This window comes from Plectrocnemia conspersa, unplaced genomic scaffold, assembly GCF_051122295.1.
Source record: "Plectrocnemia conspersa isolate PC_06_02 unplaced genomic scaffold, ASM5112229v1 ptg000009l, whole genome shotgun sequence".
NCBI classification, from domain to species: Eukaryota; Metazoa; Arthropoda; class Insecta; order Trichoptera; family Polycentropodidae; genus Plectrocnemia; species Plectrocnemia conspersa.
Window position 1 is genome coordinate 20,789,486 of NW_028277173.1, and position 23,353 is coordinate 20,812,838.

At 31.9% G+C, this 23,353-nt stretch overlaps 1 protein-coding gene across 4 annotated transcripts in view; it reads right to left on the bottom strand.

The window, feature by feature from the left end:
* The window catches only part of Btk (tyrosine-protein kinase Btk29A), an 83,113-nt gene that overhangs the window by 11,942 nt on the left and 47,818 nt on the right, over positions 1-23,353 (bottom strand). Inside the window, exon 1 of one of the 4 annotated variants that reach the window (XM_088191460.1) lies at positions 19,626-20,101. The exons of the other annotated variants lie outside the window; for them this stretch is intronic. Within the exon in view, the coding sequence (XP_088047586.1) occupies positions 19,626-19,731 (106 nt within the window). The 5' untranslated portion in view covers positions 19,732-20,101. Of the gene's footprint in view, positions 1-19,625; positions 20,102-23,353 lie in introns of those variants that run through there. 4 annotated transcript variants of the gene reach the window in all.

The following is a 23,353-nucleotide window of genomic DNA, read 5'->3' on the forward strand; positions in this document are numbered from 1 at the left end:
ATTCTCAGATATAATTTATTTTTATACTTCGCCGGTAGTGGGATTTTTAAATTAAATATTTTATATAATGTTGTTAAATATCATTCTAACAAATACAGTAGACCCCCGAATAACACGGTAAATTGGGGACATGCTACTTTATGTGTGAGCTAGCCAAATGGAGGATATCTCACCACACGGGCCTGATTCGTATGTACGTATTGCAAAAAAATTAATGAGCATTTTTATTCCCCAATTACACACACCCCAATAGCACATTCCTAATTTACCGTGTTATTGGGGGGTCTACTGTATTTCTAACTGTGTATCACATTATTAAATTCATCAAATTGGAGTGAAAAATAACAAAAAAATTCCAAATCTTCTTTTAAATGGCAACAAACGTTACTTCAATTCTTCTTGTAACCATATTGGCCAAAAGTGGTAGGGATTAATTTGCATATAATATGTCTGACTTGTTTTGGAATTGCTTAAATACTTCATTTGCTGCTTTTAAAAATGTTTTATGTACCATTTCAATGTTTTCATAAATTTTATTTCTTTTGAGCAATGATCCGTTGCGAGCTACCAAAAATGACGACGGGTTGAGGATCGCTGGTCCAAATGATGTAGACGTATTGAACATCAAAAAGGAGACAATTCGAAAAGGATATTAAAAAAGGGTTAGAATGAAACATCGGCGTTGTTGAGATAAATCGCCCGACATATTCACCTGACGCTAGCAAATTTAATTCTGTCTCTTAAAGCGAAATGATTTTAGGAAACATGTAATTGCCGAATTGAAAGCATTTTATTCGGACACGTCTACCGAATGTTTTCAAAAAACTTTTAGAATGTTACAGTAAGTGTAATGTATACATATCAAATAAATATATTTTTTTGTCCAATCCGGGAATTAAATATACATATATTACACTTGCTAAACTCATGCAACTTTTACGTAAAATGAAATAAGGAAAGCTTTAGGCTCTTAGCGAGTGACCTTGTTTTGCGGATATTTTTCGACCCTCATTAGCGAGCCTTCGTCTTCGCACAAAGGAGCCACAAGCTCTTGAGATTTTCTCTATATCAAACAAACTCGAGAGCGTGCTAGAGGTACGACCGAGAAGCCGACACTGAACGAGCGGAAATCAAATTTCCATACACTCGATAAAAAGAGAATATATTACATCTCTCCGCGGACACTATTTGAAATAATTTTATATAAATGTACATGCATTTTAGATATGTGCACATACGAGAGTCTTTAACGCTGCGAAATGTGTCAAGAAGCAATTGACACATTTCCCCAGGGAAAACCGCGCACCATCTTGAAACGGGCAATGGCGGTCTGTCGGGAAATTGTGAGATGCAGTGGGAAACGAGCGCGAAAAGGGTATAGAAGAAACTAAGACGATGACACTCGAAGAGATACACTCACACATTGGATCTGTGGGTATGTGCAGCAGTTCAATTACTTCGTACGGAGTGAATCGTGTTCGTCGTTAACCTTAAAACGCTGAATTTTCTCGTTGCGAAATGTAATTGCGCGATAGCGTAAAAATCGAGGATTATAAAAAAATAAACAGATAGCGGATGGCAATTATGTGGATACCGACAGAACGAGAAATCAGAAGGAAAAAAGTATCAGAAAAAAGTTCAATCGAGTAATTACGTGCTTTAGGTATTACGGCTGTACGTGGTATAGTTTAAGTATAGCCTGATCAGTGAAGAAATATATTTACTCGAAAATACAAGTGTTTCGCAATTCAAGTTAACACTTTATATCATTAAAATAATAATAAGTTTTATGCTATCATATAATTAAAAATGTTTGCTACAAATTTTGATAATATGTTCAACGAAGCAAAGCAAATACAAATAAATATATATTACTTATAAAATCAGCGCTCCATTGTTGTAACGCAGATAGCTTTATGTAAATTAATGTGGCATTTATGTAAAACTTATGAGTTGATTTAATATTTTTATTTTATCCTTAAAATGTAAACATAATTTTTTTTATTATGGCAATTTTTATTTCGAAAGCATGACTTTTTATATTTTATATTTTAAAAAATCGACATTAAAGCAATACAATATATGTATATTACACTTATGTATACGCAAGAGATTTTCGACGAAACATTTACGGCAAAAACAAGTAAGTTTTGTAGTTGAAGAGAATATATCTTTGCCGTAAATTATAAATATAATATCCCATATGAAACCTATTGTTTTTCAATTTCTATCCTGTCTGGGGGATCGGAATTAGTAGTAATTATATAATTACAGTTCTGATTAATTCTCACAGATTAGGTTTTCCTAGATTTTCCAAATCTCGCGGATTATTATCGTGATGAATAATAAAAATAAATGTTACTAATTCAATAGATAATTTCAGTCTGGTGTCTTACTCTGCAGTCTGGTATTGATTGTGTTTACCTCGTTATAACACAATCAATACCAACACAGAAAATTGGTCATAATAAATAAATATAGAAAATAAAGAAAACTATTGAATACTAAATTAATAATGCCACACATGGTGGTAAATAATCTCTTCAATCTTCGTAATGCTAACGATATAATATCGATGGCTTAAACTGAAGAAAAAAAAAGTCGCATTTCTTCAACATGGTCAAGTAATGTATAAACCAGCACATACTGTCTTCTGAATACAGGAAATTTAAACAGATTTAAAGTTGAATTTTGGTGACAGTGTAGAATTCTTAAGCATCCTATATATGTTCGCTAGCAAAATCCAATGTGTCAATTTTTTGCAAAATGGCGACAAGTTTTAACGAAAATATCGCTATATATGAAACGTTTATAAGCCTAAACTTCATCAAAATAAAATATAAGAAAAATAGTTTTTTGCTTCAAAACAAGCGATGTCTCAGTTCGATCGAACCCCCATACGAGCGATTTTGAGACTTGCAGAAGAGTTAACGCTCTTAATTGCTTGGTTTTAAAGATTAAAAACTCAATTTTTAGTATCGTATAGAACTACTGAGCACCCCCTATACATTATGTATGAAAAAAAAATTTTTTTTTACAAAATATCGGCCAATGTAAAAATTAAAAGTGTCATAACTTTGCGAAATCAAATCCTACTGAAAAATGTCGTATGCAAAAAGTGTTCAGAAACTTAATATGCATTTAAAAAAATTAAAAAAATTTTTTTTCTTAAAAACAAGTTTTATGGTAAATTGACCGGGCCCCCATACGAGATTTAATGCGACATTGCATATATTTAACGCTAGTATTTGGTTCCTTTTGAAGATATAGACTTGAATTTTTGATCCAAAATAAAGCTTTCGAATACCCTTATGATACCGTTAAAAAAAAAAAAAAGTTTTTTATTCCAAAACACAATTAGTGTTTTAAGTCGATCGGCCCTCCATACATACGCTTGTAAGACTTGCAATATAGTTAAGGTCAGTATAAGCTTATTTATATAAGTTGGCTCAGTGAAGGATGGCTAAATGTGATAAAGATATTAGAAGACGTATAGTTCAATCGTTGTCATATTTCGTATGAAATTTAAATACCGGTAGCTCAAGATCCTCACATCTTGAACATTAACGAGATTATGACAGAATACAGACTGTTGAAAATAGCATATGCTTGATACTATATGTATAATATTTGAACAAATTGTCAGGAGAACATAGAGTAGTTGTGGTCAAATACGTATGACAAAGAGGGACATTCACGTTCGACAATTTTACAGCAAACGATTATTTTAATTGGGGATATCTAAAATACTGGTATTTGGGAATTAAGGAAAGCATAATATACCAAGAGTTATTACGGAAAATGTCATGTGAGTCCGTTCTTGAAGAGTACAAAAAAGGGGCAATTTATTTTACAATCAAAATCTATTTTTAATCGAAACTTTTAAACGTCTTTACGTACAACGTTATAGAAAAAAAATGTTTATTATTTATTTAATATTACTAGAAAATCATTACATCTTATTTGTACCATTTGCTAACGAATGCAATTGTATTTCATCCAGTCAAATATAGACACTAAGATGTTACGTCATCGAGCGGGCAGAAGATCTCGAGCGAACACCTTTCACGTAATAATAAAGCGAGACTGGCACGCCGTAAATGCGATACGTTCATAGGAATCGTAAATCGCACATTACGAAACACATACACAAACAGACAGATAGACAGATGAAATCCGATCCTTGAGACTGTTCTGCGAAACAATCCTAGACTCAAATGGCGAGCTAGATGACTGATTTAGATAGCGAATTGATTGGAAAAGAACACACCACCTGCCTGAAAGTCGTATAGTGAACGTTCAAATCGTACAGACGTTGATAAGTTACATGTAAATGGGTCAATGTTACTTTAAAGATTTTAAACGAAAAGACGATTTGACGATACAACATAATAATAAAATTTCAAATAGTAATATATAATATGTAGTTCTAAAACTAAATTTATTTTAAACACAAAAAAAAACAATTCTTCTGTAATAGATTTTATAGAATATATTTATTTAATTAAGATAAGATGTGGAACATAATTGAGAGTCACATATACTTGTGAGTATGATGCAAAAAATAAATCCAAAATTAATTTATTTCATTATAAATATACATAACCATACACAAGAATGATTTTTGAGAAAAGTAGATTCTGATTGGACATTTTTAAATAACGTTTAAATTTTGTGTCAATAAAATAATATTTACTTTTTTGTATATTTTTAGGTAGTTATTATATATTTTTATATGTATATATTTTTTATGAATTTTGAATATTTATATGTGTTCAACGAGTCTGATAAATGGCCGGACATCTATTATGCATAAACGACCTGCAAAGCGGTTAGCATTTAATAGGCGCAGCTACACCGGCTGTAGCGCCTATTATGATTATCTACTATTACAGGAATACTAAATTGTATCTCAAATAATATTTTTGTGTGCTTGATTATCATGAAGGCATTGTTAATAAATGCGTGAAATGGAAGTAAATTCTGCTTAATAAAACTCGCTCTGTCTTGCGACACATTATCGTTTCTGTTATGCATAATTAACACCACACAAGCTGTTACAACCAGGCCATAAACGAACACACGTCAAAAATCATAGCCTGTCTACTGACACAGATATCTACATGTGTGATAATAATCGACCGGTATTTTACAGGTGGTCAACACGACCAGACAAGTATAGCTGGTGCAAAAAAAAACAATCACGACATAATCGCATTATCGACAGTGCACTGTGCGTGGGCGTTTTACCTCAAAAATATGTTTAATATATTGTCTACATAATTAATTTTATTAGGTGTCACGTGTGTGTATGTGTGAGTTTTTTGCGCAATCTGAAACCCCGCAGATGACTATCAATCTCGATTACCTACTCTCGCCAAGGTAAACGTGTGTATGCTATGTAGTATGCACCCGGGTCGAAATATTCAACGGTGACATATTGTAGCACACACTACGTACACGAAACCTGATGGGCGTTGGGCAACGCTACATACAGTTTGCTGTGTATGTAGAAAGGCGAGTAATAAAAAATATTTGTGCTCTTAATGAGAGCAATCGATTGACGCGTGCTAGTAAAGATTGAAAGAAACAGGATTCTAAAACGAATCGATCATTAACTATAATTGAACGTCGTTAGAATAAAAAATAGCGTTCTTTTGAATTGTGCTCTTTAGATCGGTAGGTCATACGAACATCATTTCTCAAGATTTAAGTTTGCATTTTTTGGGTCTTCAAGTAAAAAATAAAAATAAAAACATTATACACATAAAAAGAAAACTTGCAAAGCACGTCAGTGGAATGGTTATTGTTTGCGGCTCTGTTTAAGGACCATCTTACACAATATTAAAAAAAGGGTATGAAATCATTTGAGGCAGCAAAATTCATTAAAAAAAATTGAGCAAGACTTTGCTTTTATTGGTAATGTTTGTGGGGTTCCTATTCTTGAAACTCGCGTTAAAATCTGTCACAAGAAATAATCATTCATCAATAAGGATAAATTAGACAAAGCACTCGTTACGACTAGAACTTCAGGGTTTCCCATGAATAACATGCAAGGATTCTCCGGTGCATTTAATGAATATTTCTTTGTTACGAAACGGTCACAGGAAACAATATATCACCGGAAGACAAATAGCACTGTAAAACCACATAATTCGACCTTGGAAATATCACTCAAGCAAATGTCACTTTCTAAAGGCGTATACTTATTTCTTTGTTCTAAGAAGCGAGTGCAACGATTGGCTGGATGATCGCTGAATGATTGTGATTGGTCAGCAAGTTTTGCAGCCCTGAATACACAAGGCTGATCTCCAATACGACATTGGCACACTCGCAGATTCACCAGCCTGACAGCGAAGATACGGCATGAGACTCCCGAACACGATCATCACAGCAAGAGGAACTGAACTCCAGACACGATTACTGTAACCTACAAGACCCCTGAGGATCTTCCACGGACATCATCCCTGTGCCAGCTTCTCTATCACTGCTCGGAGAAAACGATTCTCACCCATCATAGTTACTCGCAATATATATAATTAAACTAATAAATTATTACTAGTCCGCCTGCGTCTTACTGGCTGCATCTCACACCCCTTAGGGTTACCAAACCTTAAAATTGCAATAATGTTATATTTTTTTAGTTGAAGTCTAGAAGTTCATAACTTACCATATACATTTATATTTAAAATAATTACATTTTTGGATGTGTACAAGCTGGTCAAATGGTTTTCATGGAAATTTGTTATCGACTACATATTTTTCAACTTTAAAGTGTATTCAAAGAATCGTGTTGAAATGGATTCATTATTTTTTTGGTGAACAATTGATGATAAAGGTCATATTAACGCTGACCCACATTAAAACACCATGTAGGTCACATCAAATATGGAGTTAACCAATAAGGATGGTTGAAAATTATGAAGCTTAATTTTATTAAAAGTAATGCTTTGAGTTTAGTAGGATATTTCGAATATCCAATAATACGAGCTAACTAAACTACAGCTTAAGATGATTGTAAATAATTCACAAAATTAAGCACTGACATTTAAGAGGACAGAAATAAATTAGTGAGAGACTTCTCTTACCATAATGACGCACAATTATGTAACGATGAGTTCACAAACAAAAAATATAAGAGTTGATTAGGACGTTATTAAGCACTCCTTATGTTCATAAAATTTACATCACGTCTAAAGCTTTACTTTTTTTGCTTTTCTAAATTTCATTAACAGATTTTGCTTTTCTAAATTTCATTAACTAATTCATGCTACACAAGCATATCGAATGAAGCTATCGCTTATAGTGGGCACAAAAAAACACATACTCTAAATAGCGATTTTCCGTACCTATCGGAAAGCCGTTCGAGAAGCACGTCTTTCAAGAAATAAAATAGCAAAAAGGGTATCGAAAACTTTTAACGTAATAACCCTGCGTCGGATAGGAAAAGGCGCTCGCGACAAACACGTAACCACACGTAAAGATTTCATATTTTTCTATATACAAAATATAGTTAATTTAAAAATAGACATTCTAAAGCTGAAAAAAACTCTTTATATAAATTTAATTTAATGTTTTTTTAATTATAATAATGCTTAACGTATTCTTTTGACCTCTCAGAAAACCTCATGAATAAAATTCCTTTGTGACTTTTGTTCCACCACGTACAATACATGAGCATTAGGTATACGCTACATATACACATTTCTATATATATTAAATATATATGGCACCAAACGACGTTCTCCAAGCATAAAATTCATATCGACTCATGCATCCGTGCAATTCTACGAGAGTTGCACTGCAGTTGCACATCGATATTTTGTATTATATATAGATATATGGCGCATGTTTCACGGCTTATGCACAAAATTTAATGTACAGTAACGTGTTTGTTCACGTTACAATTATTGTGCGAAATTTAAAAAAACAACAACAATAACAAACAAGAAGAAATGTCAGTAAAAGTAGTTTGTTCCAATATATTTTGATGCAATTACACAAGCGAAATTAAGATGCGTTATCCTCCTTTCAATACAACTGACTCCATTTGATAAAAAAAATCGCAAAAGACGTATAACTCTGGTTAGTCTAAGAATATTACATTACATTTAGCATTTTTTTATACCTCTCTTCTACTATTTTAATTCGTACAATTAATGTAATGACACAATCGTTAGACGTAGAGCGATACAATATTAGCGTAACTACGATATATTTATTAAATCTTGCGTTGCAAAATGAAATGCGTTACAACGGTGTAAACACAATCAACAACTACTAAGTAAGTGTTAAGACACCAGACCGAAACATTTGACATAAATTTATTTTATTTTGAATTATTTATTACGATATTCATCCGTGATATTAGGAAAATTTAAAAAAACATATTCTGTAATTATCAATCGAAATTATAATTATTTAATAATCACTACCAAACAGGATATAGAGTAAAACATAAGAGTTGAACCCATATGTTTCAGGCATTAGTCACCATATTCAATAATATAATTTATATGTAAAATTTATACAGCATGTTTAGTGTTAGATTATAGTCTACTTTAATATTTTTGAATCTGGTGTACGACAGTAATGATTATGAAAGTACATTGCTAGAAAATTACTCTGATAGTAGCGCATAGTATATACCCAACAGTAAAATTTGATAAAATCAACTATAACATATGCTATCGAAAATCTAATTATAGCAGTAGACTATATGTATCTCATTACAATAAAAATAATAATATTTAAAAAAACCTAGAGCCTGACTCTGTTTTTGTTGTCGTATTTATTTCAAACAAGTAGAAAACTTTTATACTCTACGAGAGTTCTGCTATTACATTCCTTATTTTTGTCGAAAAACAGACGTTAACCTAATTGAATCGACGGCACCCAAACATCGAGCTAGCATTGGATTACACAGACACAATAAAGACAAACTTAATTTCGATAGAGCCAATCTACGTTTGTCTTATCTGAAATCAGAAGTAAAAAAAAAACAATCCAAACGATACAAATCAGTCGTTGTTCCGTAGTCGAAATTTACCGTTTAAAGGCGCCAGACGGTATCCAATTTCTCAAAGAGGCTAAATTAGTATTTTTTGCAGTATTTGTGTATTTGGCGAATGTGCTGTAAACGAACGCATAGTTTAGACTAGAGCAGGCTACGGCGGCCCACACAGCCTATTCCATAACCGAGAGACCGACAATATAATGCGGTGGGGATGACGCAACTCCTTTTTGCACCGACTCTCAAAGATTTATAGTCGCAGAGTATTCAGAGAAGGTCCGACCGCAAATTAATCTGCGGGATTTATCAACGGATTCCTTAAATTATAAAATTGAATCCGGTAAATTAAAATTAAATTTCGAAATAAATTTTCTAATACGATCCGACGAAATAAAAATGATTGAATCCACATGTGTTTCTAAAACATTTTTTGGAGCGTTAAAAACAAGAGAAAAAAGACCGTATGCATGTCAACACATGTTGTCAATTTTTTGCGTTTAATAATATATCGATTAGAGCAATTACAAAATCTAGCTTCATTAAAGAAAATTTCACAAACTCTGGTTTTAAACTGCCTAAATAAGAAAAGGGCGCTATGAATTTAATTCATAATTTTTATGAAAGAAAAAATATTCAAATGACAGTTATGAGTTTTATTTTAATTTAGTATTACTATTTAAATTAATTAAAATCTTGTTAAAGTCAGAATTTTTAACTCATATTTATCTACTCAGTTACTTCAGTGTAGAAAACCATTTAAATATATTTATTATACATTTACAAAAAGAAACATATGGTCAGATCAAACAATGATAAGGGGAGTGTAATGGTTAAATTTGGAAAAATATCTCCGGTACTTTTCAACCTGTGTTTAAATCATACAATACATCAATCCGTTTGCGATGTACCATATATACGACGGCGATAATGAAAATAAGATGATATTGATGCTGTGGAGAATTTTACTTTTAGTATTAAAGACGAAATTTAATAAAAAGAAGAATTTTAATTAACAAATTCATATGCTTTAATAGATAATATCAAAGATGTTTGTACAATTGTTAATATTAAAAAAAATCCACTGTGCGAAATAATAATTTATAAAATAAAATATGTATTCAAGGAACCTAAAAACTCATTAGAATTCTTGATTTCAAGATTTTTTAAATTATTATATTTTGAATTTATATTCAATTAAAAACATTAACTTATTGAAGGAATTGAAAAATGAATTTAAACCGATTTAATTAAAAATTTAAGTTTTTAGCAGAAATAATGCAAACTACCTTCCAATTAGCAATAAAATTTATGCTTAAAAAAATGAAGTGAAATAAATTGTAGTTTGAGTTTAGTAAATAATATAGACTGCTTCGCAAATGGAATTATGCTTTCAAAGAAAGAACTTATGTTTGCAAAAGATTTAATAAAAAGATTATTTCATTTGTAAATGATAAAACTAGTACGGCTGCAAAACAGCATTCATTTGAAAATGATTTAAATCAGTATCTACCAAACTGTGCCGCGAGAGATTCCAGGTGTGCCGATACGAATAATACCATGTCGTAAATAATCGTATGAAAAAAATAAAAGAATAAAAGCCCACCTTGTAAAAGCAAAATATAATAAAAAATACATCCAATGTGGTTTTATATTATCTGAAAAATATAACTCAAGTTTCTTTTTGTACGATTTGTTTAGCAACACTCAAATACGATGGTTCGCAGCAAACTCCAACGTCATTTAATAAAAAATCATCTGCAACATAGGATCAAACCAAAAGAATACTTTAAGATGCTAAAAATAATTTAAAAATTCAATCCAAATTCTGAAGAAATTTTATTCGATTCCTGAGAAAGCTCAAATTGCCTAGCGTTTGGCAAAGAAAAAAAAACACATTTTGTTGCCAAAATATAATTAATTAGAAACAATTTCTCATAAAATTCATGACATTTCGCAAGACATTGATGATCAGCCCCGTGAACATTTCACTGAAGCAAAAAATATACTATGGACCTTACAATAAATACATACAAGTAAGCGGTGAAAAGCTAAACTTGAAACGAAGTACGCAAATCAGTGACATATATTTTATTAATTATAAGCTATAATTACAGCATAGGCTAATTTTTACAAAAGTACATGTTCATGAATAAAAATTCGGGTCTGCTGCGGGGACTCGAACCCGCGATCTCTGGATTACAAGTCAAGCACTTAATGGGCTACGCTATTCCGACCTTAAATTTAAAGCGTGTTTCGTTAAATCCAACTTTTGAATAAGTTTGAACTAACTTGTGTGTTTAATAAAATCATTTCAAATCATCCGTTCTAATGGATTTATTGGGAATAATTTCTGAAGTTTGATTTAAAAAATAAAATGCTTTTTGTTACAGTAAATCTAATAGAGCATTTGTAGTAAATTTTAAAGAGGGTTAGACAATGCAACTGAAAATAACAAGTTGATCTACGGGAAAACCATACGCGTAGTGAAAGCGTCTACTTGCTAGAGACTGGATGGCGCGAGTATTGTCGTTCTAATCGCAGCGTTAAAGAATAAGGGTCGCGATCGCGACTCTCCATGGCTTATCGACGCCAGCCTACTACTTCAGCAAGAGTTCTTCAGTTCTAAACTTTCAGCGTTCGGAACGCCTGTCCACTCTTACACCTGTTTTGAGAAACTCGCGTGCTTCTCCGTCATATTACGACTCGCTTTCGCAATCTGACGATTATCCCTCATCGCTAAATTATTTCTGTTGTGTGCCTGCATTTATCTGTTTTTATCCTTCGATCGGACGAACACGACCTGACCTTGCAGGTCAGATGCACGCCATTGTGCCTCGACGCCGACAGATCGCATTTCACGATTTCGATTAGACGCCATTGTGTTAACGAGCGATGCGATTCGACTCACGCAATCGCTCAGATCTTAACACACTGACGCGAAACGTGACCTACCGTAATTAAAAATTTTGCATGTTGTTGATATACACTTGCTTGATTGACGAACATATGTACGTTTATACATCTTACTCAATATCGATTGAACACCGTTTTTGTGTACGTACATTAATCAATGATACATTGCGTATTATTAAACTTAATTAACGTTTGTTCGCGTGCATCTGACCAAAATTGTGTTTTAACAAAAAATAACACACGGGACGATAATAAATTTCCCGACGGTTAATTAGAGGCATTTTCCGGGCGTGTGCGTCGATTCGTAACGATCCACCGCTGGACCGAAACGGGTTAATTTTATTGTCGGATTATCAATTTGTGCCGAATTGTAAAATCTGACGCGAATCGAATCAGGCCTGCTTTTTTGTACTGTTCTGTAATAGTATCATACTAATAACTAGCTGTGACTGACGTTACACGTAACACATTTCATATATTCGTGAACAAATGTAATTGAAATGAGTGGACGCGTACTAGAAAAATGCCTAAAGATTAACGCCGAACAGGCAGACATTAAAATAATTTATATTAACAAATAACTAATGCAACTCCGACCAAAAATACTATAAATAGCGGATTTTAGATGAATATTAATCTTAACACTTGACTGATACGCTATTATGGCATATCTAGTTCGCCACTGGTTTTGAGATTGAAGTAAATTTTATTAAAGGTATTTGGCGATGGCCTGGATGCACCTCAAGATCAATACTCTGGCGGCGCTGAACGATACCTATACGTTTGATTAATGAATTCTTTGTAAAGCGAACACTGTATTTGTACAAAGCTTCCATGTTTTATTTCTACACATCTGCATTCAGCACGTGAGATTCCGCGAGCATTTTAAATCGAATCTAGTATTTATTGCACTCATCTCAGCGCTTTCTTGATCCTTAAAATATTCACGATTCGTAAAAGCAACCATTTTAAAGACAATAAATCGTTTTTAGCGACATTATTTAAAGTTAATATTAAAAATGCACAGAAAGGCAGTGCCATTACACCAACTATAATATATTATTTACATGTCTGATGGATCATCATGATAATTAATAATTAAAGCATAACCAACGTCAACATTTTTATCTACCGAAAACAATCTAACACGCTTTATGAGCATTGCATGCGATAATTATTAGAATTAGTATATTATCAGTTGTGATGATCCTAACAAAACAACTATGACGCACAAGCTAAGATTCAGATATAACACAATTTTCAACAACAATAGAAGTTTAATTGCAAAATAAAATCAGTGAGATTAAAAAAGTCACGGATTGAGATGATGAGCGTAGATGCACTCTTGAAATCAGTTTATTTTTGGGCAAGATTGTTTCAGTCATTAAGCTGCAATTAAATAGAAAGAAAATTACTGTAAAAATGAAATGGAGTAAATTGAGCAGAGCAGAGAGTTGTATTAGATGATCATCTTGGCATGTCAAAAGTAAAATCAAGGTCACCAAGTCATACATAAATGTTTTGGAAATATGCAATATTAATAATTAAATGGATAATTGAATCGATAAAAATAGATTGCTACCTCTCGTTTCACTCAAAATTTATATATGTAATATTATACTGCTCATCAATATAATTTTAATAACTATATTGTTGGTGTGGTTAACTGTTAAGTTATATAATATTCACATACAATATTTACTGTCAGTTAGATAAGATATCCGTAATTTTGTTAACTAAAAACTTTGTTTTAAATAAAATTATGACTGACGATGAAATATATTATAGATATATTATTATAAACATGATTCGATACAGCAGTGTAAATATAAATAATTTAAAACTGTATCGACGACAGAGAAGTTTAGGATTGATTTTTTAAATTAATAAATTATAAAGAAAAGGGTACCAAAATATCGGTTTAAAGCTGATATAATTCCGAAACAATTAATGTTCAACATAAAATTTAATTTAACTTCACATAATGGGATACACATAAAATATAAAAAACATACAAAAATATATATATTTTGCCTGACGATGAAATCACACGTTTGTAGTTTGAAATCATACATTTGTAGAACTAGTTTTAAGACATTGCTAAACAGCTTGTAAATTAAAACTACGAGTTCCATTTCCATAAATTTTTTTTTACAAATGGCTAATTTGAAGTACTATCCCTCAGGATTCGTTCGCTTATCAGATAACAGACATACGCATTGTTTAATACGAATAATGTGTTCGTTATTAATTTCAGAATTAAATATTTTTATACAAAGCTCATATTTGTATTAGACGCACTAACACATTCAATAATCGAGGTCAAAATTGCATTTTGATTTTGCATCCTCCGTTCTTAAAATGTTATATTATTATATTAAGGCATTCGAGGTTGATAAAAATGTCACAATTACACGGTCTTTACGATGTACAAAGAATCATTTTCAGTACCAAACAGTTTGATAGCAATAAATTTAACAGTGGTATTGACTCCACCCCCAAATTTTAGTATATTATAGAGAATTTACTATTTCCTTCCAAAACGTCAGGGAAAGCGATAATTCGTATCGTAAATATTTATTACTGCGTCGATATCTCATCGGCGATCAGAATAGAAAACTGAGAGAAATATAGCTGCGAACACGACAAAAGATAAGGAGAAAATCGTGAAAAATAGCCAGGAGAAAAATAAAGTGAGCCAGCCGATCCTTTGCAATTTATACAGCCTATATATTTTTTCTCACACCACTGTCTCGTGCAATACGGAACCGTGACATTTTGGGATTGCCCAAAAAGAGTGCTAAATTTTTTTTTATATATTTAATTAAAAGCCCTTCTCTTCGTTCGTTATCGTCAAAGGACGGTACAAAGTAAAAATTAATACGATATAAAAGAGGTGAGCCGGAAGACCGGCAATAAATATAATGCCTTTGTGGGTCGGACCCGGCCCGTTCTCGCATCATATATTATATAAGCATGATGTAAAATATACGTTTCACGAACGTATGTTTCATATATGACGATGTGCATATATTAAAATTTTGTTTATCTTGTTTTCGGAGTGGTATTCACGAATTATGAAGGATTCATTAGGGAATAATTACATGAGCGCGAAGAAAACCAAAAACACACACATCTGATTCTTCATCGCTATGAGTTAATTTTGATTCGTTTTGTAGATGGGCTTTGGTAAATAGAATACTGTTGATAAATGTCACGTAACATTTCTATGGAATTATCATTAAAAAAACTTGTAGCATATTGTTTAATGATAATTAAAATTAAGGCTCTCTTACGCCTTTAGAAAGTGACATTTGCTTAATGAATATCTATATATATAATATTAAGGCATTACAGTGCTATAATCTTCCGGTGATATATTGTTTCCTGTGACCGTTTTGTAATAAAGAAATATTCATTTAATGCACTGTGTTATTTATGAGAGAACCTTTTTTAGTTCAGGTCGTAACAAGAGCCTTTGTGTGATATTGTTTAGTTTATCCTTATTGATGAATGATTATTTTTGGTCACATTAATCAAGTGAGTTTCAAGAATAAGGCCCCCCACAAACGAGAACTTGTGTGGTCCCCACAGAATTAAAACATTTTAAAGATGTACTAGCTTTTCGGATAGTATTAATTTGTTTTCATCCGGGCACTCACAGTCAATGAAAGCATTTTGATATTGCATGTTTCATTTTTCGTCACTTATATTTATAAAACAAATATAAAACTAGTAAATACCCGATCGAATTACATATTTATTTTGTTCATAGAAAGAAATTATTAACATACAATTAAAAAAATATCAATACATCAATTACTGTAAATTATGAAACTTCTGATACACATTTTATTACAATTTCATTGCGATTAAATCGGCACGCACGTCCCGATCGCTAATTAATAATAGCGCAATAATAACCAAACACAACATTCAATGCAAATGTGCATCGAAACAACAATTGAGACGAGTCTTGTTTTTTACTCGTATTCTACATAAATATCATTAAATAGATAAAATATAGATATGACTAAAATTATATTGAAATCGCGAAAGCGAAAGCAAACAACTAAAAAACGCAGACGTAAATTAACAAAAAATAAACACGTGCGCTGCCTACGAGCATTTCCCAAGAACTGGTTTTCGTCAAAGAAGACGCAATTTCGCCCATAAATAGATTAACGAAACAATTTACGTCGAACAAAGAATTCCATATACGCACTACGATATCGTTGGTATGTCAATAAAAAAAATCTTAGAAAGCCGAGTAAGCAGTGCGTTGAAATAGATTCGAAACAGGATACAAAAGATTTAAATATTAAAAAATTGAGGTTAATGCATTGTGTGTATCTCTCTCTATATATATAGTCACTATATGGCGCGATTAAGACTTTTTTAACGGACAAAAGAGCAATATTGTGAGACGAAAACGGTAGGTGAAAGCTCGTCTGCCTCTTTGTGGTGTTCTCATCTGCTTTTATTAACGCGAATCGTGCACTAGAACGGCGAGTTTGTTTGTGGTGAAAGGAAACGCGAATTATGCAATGTGTATGCGGATGCGGATTAAATTTATATGTATGTATGTAACACTTGGATATAAACCAATATCAAGGATAAAAGCCGTTCTTCGAATCTCTAAGAAGTTCTCTAAGCACCCACCATCTGATTTGAGATCAATTAAAACATATAGTAAACGATGTATATAAACATATTTTATTTTTCGGGTTAAATATTTTTTATATATTAAGTTATGGTTTAACATAATAATAATAATTGAATTGTTATTTCGATTTTAAGAGATACATATTGATCAAATATGTATAAAATCAAGACAAATATAAAGACCACTCGATTCGGTTATTTACAATCAAAAAGGTATATTATGATTTAGCTCCATAGAGATCAAGAAGAAGCTTGTTGAACTGAGGTATAGACAATAGATAGATTTCACTGCTATGAGTTGTGTGGTATATACTACAGCTATTTACGAAAACGTGCTTATAAAATCGACGGTGGGTATGAAAATAAATAATCAAGTGCTTCGTTACCAAGCCATTTTTATGCCATAAATATGTCTTTCATATGGTTTGAAGTCTTGTGCCAGATTAGCTAGTTAATTTCAATCAGACAAAAATAGGAACAAATCACGTAATACGTTAATTTATTATTTTATATTTATATTGTATTTCGATAGTGTCATATTTATACTTTTGAATGAAGATGGAGCTCTTATAAAACGGTTACCAATTCCAGCAATTCAATGAGTAACTGTTATGAATAATTGAATTCAAAGTATTGACAAAGATATATTTTATTTATTTATCGAAGCAGAAGGAATGTAATAATAGTATTAATAAAGCAAGGAACGATTCTAAATAAAATTATTAATTATTAAAAGGAAGCAATACTTCATTCGAAATACAACTGCTTAACGCAGGTCTCATTCATGGCCATTCGAAAAGGCGAAGAAATGCGAAATTAGCGAAACATTTCCCGACGTTGTACAATTTATATAATTAAACGGCGTTGTATTTTACCTTAGTACAATATACACGAAACAATACAATACAATGTATCGAGAGCACAACATTTCGGCGAGCTAACTTTTCCCATTAATAATTCAACTTTATCGTTTCATCTGAGCGAAGTTTCTTCTTACATAAATTACGAGCATTAACGGAAAAAAAACGCGAACAAGACGAAGAGTTTATAACGAATATTAAATCATAAGTAAATAAATGTACCAATGAGGAATAAGCGTAAAAATGCATATTTATCACACAACAAATTATCATAAGCTCGGCATATATTATACATACATACATACATGTGATTGTATTACTTTATCACATGTATGTAAATTTAACGAAGCCGTATAAGCTTCAAACAAATGAGCATGGGTCGAAAAGTTGTCACTAAACATGTGTATCGTAGTACAGTTTACGAGGTACGAATACGAAATGAGCAAATAAGAGTTTAACATAAATAACAAGTGGCGTTTTATTCTGCGATTTCGTAATACGTATTCCAATAAAAATAGTCGAAAACTCGCCGAAGAGATCGAACATACTTGACCCATTAAAATGTAAATTGTTTTTTTTTAAATTAAATATGAAAAAGTTGATATTTTATTGTGTACAATAAACGATAAAAAAGTTGCTCGTACTTTTAAACTTTTTATTACTTCATGTTCGCATTTAACTATTTGACCTTATTCGAATAAAGTGCGCCTTAAAAAAACTTTAAATTAACAGTTATTTAACACGAGTTTCGTCTCGCTGTAAAGACTTTAAGATTATCTGAAACCTGTAATGAGATAATTCCGCTCACTGTTAATGTAACATGATTCTAAAGTGAAGCTATTCTCTTCCGGGTTCAAAGCGACACACTACATGTAATCTAGCGTCGCTTTAGATAATGATTTTTTAGCGAAATTATTTATCATATGATAATATAGATATGCCTGAAAACAGATACGCATTCTACATAAGTAATATTAAAGTAATTTAGAAGTTAGCAGAAGGTAAACATTTAAATTTAGTAACATCCGCAAAATACAAAGAATGTGCACTTAAAGTGAAATTTTATGATTGTTTTAAAAAAAATAACCATAATCTAAAGAAGTCTTCAGATAGTCAAATTATTGTATTACACAGACAATACCTACTCATTGCATTAGAGACAAGTTCCTACAATTTTTTTTAAAATTAAAAGCGAAAAAATTGGTAACATACATACAATAATATTAAAACTTCGATAGTTATGTCGTAACAAATAAAACATAAAACATTCAAATTTATATTCTGACTTTATTTTATTCAGCTGTGTAAGCTGATTTGAATAATTTTGGATAATATTAAAAATAATGAAGGGGTTACACTTGTTCAAATAATCGTAGAAGTTTATCCTATAAAGAAAATGTTATTTCATTTGAATTCCAAATGTTTTCATAACCTTGAAACTTTGTTGAAAAATTTTATAAATCAAGAGGTTTTCATTTTATACTAATAATTGTAAACTGAATGGCTTTGAACTTTGCATTGAGTGTTTTATTGTTGAGAAAATCGCTACTCAAGTTATTTAATACCTACGATTACGATCTTCTCAAAAGCTTAATAGTAATACCAATAACTTCATCGTTAACATTTCATTTCATATTTATTATTTAATTATATAAAAATATAAATTATTATATGAAAGAATACAACGATACAGCAAGGTTGTAATCATTTTTTAAGCTAATTCGGGATACATTAATTAAAAAAGTCAACACAAGAAAATGTCGATTTATAAATATATATTATCAAATGTAGAACCAACAAGTAAGACACGTGTTAACTGCCCTTTTCTATGGAAGTCAAATCTATCGTTTACGAAAATAATGTGTCAAACTATAAAATGTTTTACTATTTATCATTTGTATCTAATTCTACAGATAAATATATAAAAATATTTGAGTCCTTATAAACACATGCCTATTAATTTGATCTCTAAATTTATGGAATTGTCAGAATATCTTTACCAATCATTAAACATAACAAACCGTTGTTTTGGAATTAACTACAGCTAGTTCATTGGGAGAGTTGGAAATCAAATGAAGATCGATATTATCTGTTCAACACTAACGGCAAATATAGTCGAACCTATCTACGAAATGGACTACAAATATAAATTTAAATCAGTATACAAACAATACCTTTCTGCGGAAGCAGGAAATTGCTGGCCAGCGTCCAGAACGAGAAGCGGTATCCGGCGATGGTCCGCCCCTCCGATTTGTTGCCCTCGGGCGTCTCGTCTTTCATATTTTTTAGACAAACACACACACTCGCACAAACAACACTGAAAAGTCTATTCAAGACAAAGCCAAGATAAGCACGACGGCGAACAGACACAGCAGGAACATCAGCGAGAATGCGACGACCGCGAAACAAAAGTCCTCGAGCAGTCTCGCAAACATGTTCGCAAAGACGAGAGAGAGATAAACGCACCGGCGCTCTCGAAACCCGCGACTAGATCACTCCGCACTATTTTCATCCAACATGACCTTAGACAAAGACGGATTAGGTCGGGAGCATCGAATCTTGCGCACAGTTGTCGCTAAGTATGTCAGTCGAGTTTGAGGCGTACAGGTGCGCGCGAGGCACCTGCGCGCGCGCTCCTCCGCGTCGTACTGAGCCTTCTCTCTGCCGATGAGAGAAAACTCACGAGAGGCAGGGGTCAAACGCTGATGGCACGCGAGCCGAACGTCTCCCGTAGATCGGACGAAAAGTATCACGGTGCCGAATCTATTGCGCCATCAGTTGTATCGAATAGAAAATGCGGTGAGATTTGACTGTGTCGGTCAATGCCAGATTCGCGTGAAATCGGCGTAAGACTCGCAGTGAAAGAAAGATACAAATTTTCAGAGGTTTTTTAGAAGCGTATGCTCTAAATTTTAGACATGTTGGTACATGGGAACAAAATTTAAAATCAGAAGCAAAAATTATATGTATTAGGGGTGGCCGTGAAGCATGTATATCCAAACTTCTAAGATCTTTCTGTTTCACTAAAAACTATCGGATGGATCACTCTAGCAATAATAAATTTTATGGAACATCTACTGCGCCTTTCTATGTCAATTTGTAGTCATGTCAATAATACGCAAAATATCGTCTTAAACAAGATATCTGATAAATAAGATTTAAACGGCTATTAAGTATGTATCTGAAAATATAATAAACAATGTTCTTTAGAGAGATAACGTTTTTTATAGAAGTAGAATCCTCAGAATGTAATTATACGCAAGAAAATCAGTTTTTATGCAGCGCAGTATTTCAGGCAGTATTTCGGATTACTAGATTAAATCTCTAGCATTTTACTTCAAGCAGTTACTCGACTAGAAGAAGCCGAGGGCGATCAGCTCCTCAATATTGATCAAGTAAAAGACCTAATCGACCTCGAAAATTAGCCGATATCCCGCTGAGCTTTTCAGAGGCAAAACTTATATATGCCTTAGCCGTAATAATAAATATGGTACAAATTCAGTTCGTTTAATGTGACAAAAATTTACTAGGAAAAGAGGAATGCTTCTTTCATATGAACTTTTCTGTGTCAATGTCACAAACATACTTTTGTGCCGTCAGATGAAAATAGGAAAAATATACGATATAACTAAGCGTTCGTACCAGAATGTTAGATTAAAAACTTATGAATTTAAAAATTGTGGGAGTGAATTCTACATTGAATAAAATAATAAATAAAATACAGTTATAATTTCAATGAAATTAAATTAATGCACTATACGCCGGTATGCTTATAATAAAATTATATAATAAATCGTGATGTAAAAAATAGCGTAATAACTAATTAATACGCACGTATTATTATAGACCGTGAAGATTGGAGATTAGCTTTAAGATTTAATTAAAACATATATTTTTTAATTATATGATTCGTTAATAAGCACGAGACTAAACTAAGAAAAAACCAATATAAACGGCCATAACCTCGCGTCTTACACGTAATATATTTAATGATGAATAATAATAAATAACATTACGACCATAATAATAATTACAACAATTTGCACAAAATAAAGATTTAAGATATGCTGTACATATGTGTATAAATCTGATAACATCTGTACAATAAATAATTACAAATTTATACATTGACCACTGCACAGCCGCTAGGCGTACTTTTGATTTTAATTTATATCTATCGTTCATTTTTCAGCTCGTAACCAACCGGTTATTTTAATATGAATACCATACAATACACCCTTCATATCTAGAAACCTTTGTAACATTAAGTTATTGAATTTATTCTCTAACAATATTATATTACCCACAAATGTATTAGGATATACATATCTACAACAACCACTAACGTCTCTAAAAGTACAGTGTTTATTTTGAGAATAAATATTCATATATTTAAAGTATCACGTCTGTGTGCTTTTCTGACAGGAACACGCTATCGCGTTTGATATTAATATATTTAGACTATAAAATATGATATTTCACTAGTCTCATAAAATTCATTCTATATGTTTGTATTACTTTTTTTTCATTTTTAACTTTAGTGATATCTCCGCGGTAGTTGAAATCGACGTGGATAGATCAGGATTATTTATAATATTCAATTATTTATAATATTCAATAAACCCAGGAAACCAATCGTGAATTTTCGTCAGTCACTCATTTTTTTGATCGCATATCCCTAAGCCAAAAAAATATATAGCAATAATATTGATTTAATTTATTTAATAATACAAATTTATTCATGGATTTTTAATAAGAACTCATAAAGGGGTTAATTTAAAACTATTTGGGTAAAAATGACTTAACATTAAAAACTATTTTTTAAATTGTGTTTTTCTTCTCAGTTATATATTACATTCTTTAATTTTATCAATTTGTAACTCCGCTCACATACAAAGCTATTATTTGTTATATTGTATTTAAATAAGTTTTTTGAGCTTTAAAGCTTAATATTTTTTTATTCTTCAAGATTCAGAACAAAATTAAGTACATCTCTCGTATATTTATTCATTTGTAAACAAAATCGATTTTCGCATTAGAGTGCGACGATCCGGTGGCGCCCGGCGAGCGCAAAGGGTTAAGGCCGTTCGCCGATGGTAGAAAAAAACCTCACAAATTTAGCAATGCGCGACCTTCGACACGCGGAGACAAAAAGATGTGCCCCCACACGTTTGACACACAACGACTTATACAGAGAGTGGCACCGTGGAGAATATCGAGACACCTTCGGACGGCAATGAAACTCGAAAAACGAAAAATAACGTGGGTTATAATTTCGCATATAGCACACGTCCATTGTAGACGAGTAATACAGCAAACACTGTTTTGATGTTCCTACGCTACGCCACGCTTTTTAGGCGTATCGTTTGCCATTGTGTGCAACTTCAACTTTCTATGGATGAATAGTCGTTCACAGTATCGATAGGGGTATCGAAGATAAATATATCTATGTATAATATATAAACACAAACGTCAGTAACATTCGCATTATATCAATTAATCAGCGGTGACCAAACGTCAACCGCAAAGTGAATTTAGGTAACCCACGGGAATAAGGATGTTGAATGAGACAAAAAGTCGAAGGAAATAAATATTTTAAAATTAATTTGTCATTCATAATGTTATTAATCGTTTAATCAAAAAAACAATAAAAGTTTTTGAGTGAGATTGCAAGCTACTACTGTTTAAATATAAAACAATTAGATAAATAAAATAACTACTATTATCAGGTAAAAATGAAATTTTTTTATATAATTATAGTTGAGCTTATTGATAATTTTATAGTTTGGCAATCACTATTAAATTTTCATTAATAAGTAAAATTTACAAAATATTCCTACTGTGCGACAACAAAGTGGTAAAATAAACTCTGTATAAAACGTTTCTAAGAAAATAGTATTAA